A 7,500-nucleotide genomic window follows, 5' to 3' on the forward strand; every position below is an offset into this window, starting at 1 on the left:
CGATGCAGATTGTTAATACATTAAAATAATATTGGTTATTATAATATTTTTCCATAATAAAGGAAATAAAAGGCTTCTTACCTCGTCCGCCTTTCAGCCCTCAGTGATGTTGCTCCGTTTGAAGTCCCGTCGAGATATCCCTTCAAACGAAGGGGATTCTAACCCTCGCCCTCAGTCCTACCCCTCCATCCAAAGACAATTGAGATAACCCTTCCCCCTCACGTGAACGCGCATAAGCAAGGGCAAGGGCTAAGGGCCAGGACGAAGGGGGGAATTGGGATTGAGCCTTAGACATTCCTGGTGACTAAAATGTGACTAAAACTAAAGGAAAACTATTCAAAAGACTATGACTAAAACTAAAATCAAAAATTTGTAGTGACTGAACACCACTACAATATGTTGTAAATTAATTTGGGTTACATAGTTAATATTTTGTGACATTTCATTGCATAATGGTTGAAAGCTGTTTATTTTATATTATTACTATTTACAGTTTAAAAGGACTTGATTGAGTTAAAAAGGGAATTGATTTATTTACAGTATATATTAATTTCATTTAGAATTGTTATTTTCTATTTGTATTCATATCGAAGCGTTTAACAAAACTGCATTTCCCATGATGCTTTGTAACTATAGCGCCAGACATCCGGTGAGAAAAAGCCGGGTTTTCTTTAGTTAGTTTTTCTTCTTATATAAACCGAAACTTCATTCCCACATAATCCTGACGTCCTGTTCAGCTTGTTTTTGATCGTAATAATACTACATTACAGTAGTGATGTAGTGATATATAGTAGGGGTGCACGATTATTAAATTATGACCGATATCCAATCTCCGATTATTTTTCAGGGTCATGACCGATTACGATATTATACAGGAACACGCTGGAAACAAGCCTAGGCCCTATAGAGCGTTGCAGTCCCGCCCCCTTTATGACCACGCCAGGCCCAGGAAATGAATCCCAATGCATTTTTCCCCATAGGCATTTCAAAAAGTATTTATTTAAAGACCTTTTAAGCGTCGTACGAAGCCAACTCTTGTCGTGACAAATCATGACAACAAAAACACAATATTTTGGACCAAACAAATAATTACAAAGAAGAAAAACAACAAAAAAAGTGTCGAATTCTTTGTTTGGCCCGAAAAATGTTGTTTGTTGTTGTCATGATTTGTCACGACAAGAGTTGTCTTTGTCCGCGGCGTAAACGTCTTTAAATAAATACTTTCTGAAAAGACTATGAGGAAAATGAACGGGGATTTATTTTCCGGGTCTCTCGAGGGGGCGGGACTGCGACGCTCTATAGGAGCTTATAGCCCAAAGCCTGTTAACCTAATAGTTCTCTGAAAAATCCATGTTTGTGGTGCTCAACCTTTTTCATGTCAATGTGCTTTCTGCCGCAGACGTACCTCTGAATGAACTGTTTTCTGCTGCAGACGTACCTCTGAATGAACTGTTCAACGGACCTCCGGAGATGTCAGCGGACAGCCTGTCCCTGCATTCCTCCAGGCTGGAGGAGGACTCGACGACAGCGGGGTCAGTCAAGTAAAAAAAACTAGGAAATACCGAATATAGGAAACCGAAGACGGAATATCCGAATATGATTAATATTATATATCTCTTTTCCTATAACCATTGCTGTCATCATGGCCGTACCTTAACCCATTCTGACCTGAGATCAGATTCATACGAGGTTTCCACTGGACAACACACTGGTCTGATTAACCCATTTTCTGACCTGAGATCAGATTAAAAAAATGTCAGTCGTTCTTCGATTTTTTCAAAAATAGCAGACCTACAAGCTCGTAGCGCGCCACTCGGTGGCGCGCTACGAGCTTGTAGGTCTGCTATTTTTCAATAGCTAAAGCATAACATGATGTTGACACCAAAATGGGTTCCCGCGCAAAATGGGTTAAAGCTACCTGATTTATGGCAAAATAAATGGTTATGGATAAAACTTAACTTAAATAATAATCACTATTTTGGGTCCATAAAACATGTATTCAGCTCTTTTGAATGCATTAATTGCATACACTATTCGGTGATATATTTTCTGCCTATTCGGGGCCGAAACCGAATAGGCCGAAAATGCATTTATTTATTTAGCCATTTTCTGCCGAATATTTTCTGCGGCCGAATATTCGGTGCATCGCTACAAAAACCCCTAACAGAAACCACATGACTCCATTCTCCATATTTTACCTTTTCTTTTCCTACTCTGGCAAAAGGCAGAGCAACAATCTGTCATCATGATGTTGAGCTAGTGAGAAAGATATTTGTCGTACAGTAGTAGAATTTATACAGTAGGGCTTGGGTTGCTTATGTTGATACTGAGGATTCTTAAAGGAGAATTCCATACTAAAAGGCTTTCTTACCTTTCTTTGTAGTTTTTACGTCCACACCAAAGGGGTCCAGGTGTTATTTTATCCTTATTGGCTATTTCCCCTACCATAAGCCCTAAATGAATTGCATTGAATTAATTGAATGGGGCTATGGGGGTGTTGTGCTAATTCGCTTATTTCCATCGCTCAATTTTCTTTTCTTCTTTTGTATAATATCCTCTCTTCATAATGTAAATAATATCCCAAGCGGCACAGTTTACTACTTATTTTGATGGAAATAAGCGAATTAGCACAACACCCCATAGCCCCATTCAATTCCCAATTAATTCAATGCAATTCATTGAGGGCTTATGGTAGGGGAAATAGACAATAAGGAGTTTTTTCACAAAAAAACACCTGGACCTCTTTGGTGGGGACGTAACAACTACAAAGAAAGGTAAGAAAGCCTTCTAGCATGGAATTCTCCTTTAACCCATTTTGACCTGAGCTCGACTCTACACAAGTCTTCTTAAATCATGACAGTTTTCTGTGGTATAATATCAGTGGTCCTCAATACATTTCCATGTCGAGGACCCCCAGGATTATATGTAATTGACCCCCGTCTGACAATATGTCGTTCCAGGTAACAACAACAGAAGCAAGGACTTTACTTAAAAACATTGACTCTGGCCCAGGCCGTAGCGTAACGGTCTGGGCACCGGACTGGTAATCCAGTCGCAGTGTGCCGCGGGTTCGACTCCCGGACCCGACACGGCCTTTACTGCATGTCATCCCCCCATCTCTCTCCCGTTTCCTGTCAGCCTACTGTCTGTCCCTTCAAAAATCAATAAAAGGCGTAAGCCGCAAAAAAATATCTTAAAAAAAAAAAAAAAAACGTTTTTTTCAATAGCTAAAGTATAACATAATGCTTAAAACACTCCTTGATACTGAGGATTCTTAAGGCCAAACCACACCAAAGGATCGACTAGTTGTTTAACTAGGCCTACATGTTTTTGTTTTTGTTGTAATATTTTGTCCATCTGGTGTTACAGGGCTCGTGAGAGACTCCCACCTGAACCCTCGCCCAGAACTAAAGCCCCCCAACCCAAGGTCTGTGCCTTTGATGTGTGACCTGTGTGTGTGTGTGTGTGTGTGTGTGTGTGTGTGTGTGTGTGTGTGTGTGTGTGTGTGTGTGTGTGACACCTGTGTGTGTGTGTGTGTGTGTGTGTGTGTGTGTGTGTGTGTGTGTGTGTGTGTGTGTGTGTGTGTGTGTGTGTGTGTGTGTGTGTGTGTGTGTGTGTGTGTGTGTGCGTGTGCGCGTCCAGTATGTGGAGGAGTAGTTCATATCTTATCAGTTTGTATATTGTCTCTCACCTCCAGCTTCATAAGGACGTGAACGGCAACTCCTCATCCACAGGTATGAGCCTGTCTGTCTGCCTGCCTGCCTGTCTGCCTGCCTGCCTGCCTGTCTGCCTGTCTGTCTTCCTGCCTGTCTCTCTCTCTCTCCCTGCAGGCACACTGTCGCACACAGACGAGTCAGAAGAACCTTTGAAGCCCGTCTTCTTCTTCTTCTTCGTGGGGTCCGCGGCTGACTGACGCGGAGGTGGAGCTTCCCGGACGCGCTCTCCTCCTCCGCGTCAGTCAGCCGCGGAGGTGGAGCTTCTTTTCCATCCACCAGCTGTCTAAAAACCCCACGAAGAAGAAGAAGAAGAAGGGCTTGATCAGGTTCTTCTGACGCGTCTACGCGCGACAGTGTGCCTGCCTGTCTGCCATCTTTCTCTCTCTTTCAGTTTCTCTCTGTCTTCCGACTTTAGGTCTGTCTGTACTATAGGGCATTAAGCAACTAGTCGACTACTTTAGTTTAGTCGACTAGTAAATCCACTAGTGACTAGTCGACCTTGTTTGTACTAGTTGACTAGTTTTTTTTTTCCCGATTTTGTAGGCCTCAAGATCAGGTAGATTATAGTTATAGTCACCATGTACACAGTTTTTAAATGTACAAATCTCCTCTTGTCCCCCATATATGGGGACTAGGTTGGCGGAGGGTGTGTAGAGCCCAGGATCACATTAGATGATTGACACAGGGGTGAAAAATGGGTTACAAAATCGTGGGATAAAAAAAAAAAAGTACAAATGTTTATTTCCAAAAAATATATGTTTTTTTTGTTTTACATAATAGGTAGTTAAACAACTATTCGACTAGTAAACTATAGGCAACTAGTCAACTAGTAGAAATGACTAGAAGTGAATTAATGCCCTTGTCTGTACTGCTTTTTTCAGTCTCTACAGTACCCACTACTACATTTCTAAACTGCTATTTCATTGTCTAATGTTCCCAAGCGCTCAAAACAAAAAGCGCACGAAACCGCATGGGCAATTATTGTTTGTTTGTTTTTTCAAGTTCAGGTTAAAAACATGATGGCAGTGTTAGAATTATGTTATGCTTTAGCTATTGAAAAATAGCAGATCTACAAGCTCATAGCGCTATGAGCTTGTAGGTCTGCTGGAACAACAGATTTTCAGATGGGGGTCTCGGAGGCCAATTTACAGATCATTTTCTGGGGTCCTTGACATGGAATATTGAGTGATATAGGCCTAGAAACATGAGGTATTTCAGAAAACTGTCAGGATGTAGAAGACATTTTTAGGATCTGATCTCAGGTCAGAATGGGTTAAGCCACACAGCTGCAGCAGCTATACTCAAATGAATAACGGGGTGTGTTCGATTTAGGTCGAACCCACGGCAGTGCCAGATGGCCGATTCGATTGGCCGGGCCCCTAATCTAAAACACACCCCCCCCCGGCCCGTCGTTATTCATAATGATTAGCTGCAGCTGGTCAGCTCAGGTCTGATGGTTTTCATTTAACCTGACCTGGAAAAACAAAAACACCAAACCATTCCTCTTTATAAAGTCTCGTCCTTCCGTCCTCTCTCACCAGTACTGTAAGCAGCTCTTTTCTTGTCAATTTCTCTTTCTTGGGGGGTGCGTTTTTTTATAATAATAATAAAACTTTCATGACATGAAATGCAGCTCAAAGTGCTTTACAGAGCAATGGAGAAAAAAAAGAAAAGAAAAGCAAGGCATAAACATTAAAAAACAAGCAGTAATGCAATACTGTAACAAACAAATAAAAATATCAATTAAAAGCAAGGGTGTAGAAGTGGGTCTTGAGCAGTGTTGTTTTTGGCAGCAAATTTCTATTTTAGTTTAGTCATAGTCTTTGGACTGAAACTTCATTTAGTTTTAGTCACCTGGAATGTCTTAGTGTTAGTCTAGTTTTTATTTGTCGACGAAATTGTCAGTATATTTAGTCTTAGTTTTAGTCATCATAGCTTAGTTTTCATTTAGTTTCCATTTGTTTTTGTCAAAGGTAGTCGACGAAAACAACACTGGTCTTGAGCTGTGCTTTAAAAATGTCTACAGAGGCTGCCTGTCGAAGGTACAGTTGGAGTTTGTTAAACTACAGAGGCTGCCTGTCGAAGGTACAGTGGGAGTTTGTTAAACTACAGAGGCTGCCTGTCAAAGGTACAGTGGGAGTTTGTTAAACTACAGAGGCTGCCTGTCGAAGGTACAGTGAGTTTGTTAAACTACAGAGGCTGCCTGTCAAAGGTACAGTGGGAGTTTGTTAAACTACAGAGGCTGCCTGTCGAAGGTACAGTGAGTTTGTTTAACTACAGAGGCTGCCTGTCGAAGGTACAGTGGGAGTTTGTTAAACTACAGAGGCTGCCTGACGAAGGTACAGTGGGAGTTTGTTAAACTACAGAGGCTGCCTGTCGAAGGCACAGTGGGAGTTTGTTAAACTACAGAGGCTGCCTGTCGAACGTATACATTGGGAGTTTGTTAAACTATACAGAGGCTGCCTGTCGAAGGTACAGTGGGAGTTTGTTAAACTACAGAGGCTGCCTGTCGAAGGCACAGTGGGAGTTTGTTAAACTACAGAGGCTGCCTGTCGAACGTATACATTGGGAGTTTGTTAAACTATACAGAGGCTGCCTGTCGAAGGTACAGTGGGAGTTTGTTAAACTACAGAGGCTGCCTGACGAAGGTATACAGTGGGAGTTTGTTAAACTACAGAGGCTGCCTGTCGAAGGTACAGTGGGAGTTTGTTAAACTACAGAGGCTGCCTGTCGAAGGTACAGTGAGTTTGTTTAACTACAGAGGCTGCCTGTCGAAGGTACAGTGGGAGTTTGTTAAACTACAGAGGCTGCCTGACGAAGGTACAGTGGGAGTTTGTTAAACTACAGAGGCTGCCTGTCGAAGGCACAGTGGGAGTTTGTTAAACTACAGAGGCTGCCTGTCGAACGTATACATTGGGAGTTTGTTAAACTATACAGAGGCTGCCTGACGAAGGTACAGTGGGAGTTTGTTCCACGCCGTCGGCCCGTAGAAGCAAAAAGCTGCTTCCCCGTAGTTTAGTTGCCATTTCTTTAGGCAAAGCGAGCAGACCAGCAGCTCTACCAGCTCCCAACAGAGACAGAGACACCAGCTCCCTTTTGGTGTTAGCATCATGTTATGCTTTAGCTATTGAAAAATAGCAGATCTACAAGCTCATAGCGCGCCACCGAGTGGCGCGCTACGAGCTTGTAGGTCTGCTATTTTTTGAAAAATCGAAGAACGACTGACATTTTTAGAATCTGATCTCAGGTCAGAATGGGTTCATCAGACCTGCAGTGTGTGTCCAGTGGAAACCTCGTATGAATCTGATCTCAGGTCAGAATGGGTTATAATGTATGGTTATTTTATTTGACAACATAGAGATCACAATTACATGATATGGGACGAACCAAATGCATTGTTTGAGTGCGAGTGGAGTAGTGGACAGGATGCTTTTTCTCTAAATAGAATAGAATTAGAATAACACTATAGTCTAAAAATCCAATCGAATAAAAGTCCTGAATTATATTGTGGTTTCTTGCTTGCTTGTTTGCTTTTGATTTTTTTTCTGTACACGGTAGCACTTTGGTCAATCTCGGTTGTTTAAATGTACTGAAGTTTGGATTTGAAACAAATCTATCCAGACCCAATACATGAACTGAGAAGCAGCATAATCATTGCAATAAGCAGTCGGGAGCTATTCATGTAAGCAGTTACTGTTGATTTGCTTTAACCCATTCTGGGCGGGAACCCCTTTTGGTGTTTAAAAGCATTATGTTGTACTTTAGCTATTGAAAAAATAGCAGA

At 41.8% G+C, this 7,500-nt stretch overlaps 1 protein-coding gene across 1 annotated transcript in view; it reads left to right on the top strand.

Annotated features, from left to right (window-relative positions):
• Nucleotides 1-7,500, top strand: part of LOC310871134 (synaptotagmin-like protein 1) — a gene marked incomplete at both ends in the record, with an annotated part of 54,073 nt that overhangs the window by 9,547 nt on the left and 37,026 nt on the right. Inside the window, 3 exon segments of the mRNA XM_083782623.1 lie at nucleotides 1,400-1,541; nucleotides 3,370-3,427; nucleotides 3,698-3,734. Of these exon segments, the coding sequence (XP_083638749.1) occupies nucleotides 1,400-1,541; nucleotides 3,370-3,427; nucleotides 3,698-3,734 (237 nt within the window).

Source organism: Protomyctophum parallelum (genome assembly GCF_964188405.1).
Source record: "Protomyctophum parallelum genome assembly, chromosome: 1".
Classification (NCBI taxonomy): Eukaryota; Metazoa; Chordata; class Actinopteri; order Myctophiformes; family Myctophidae; genus Protomyctophum; species Protomyctophum parallelum.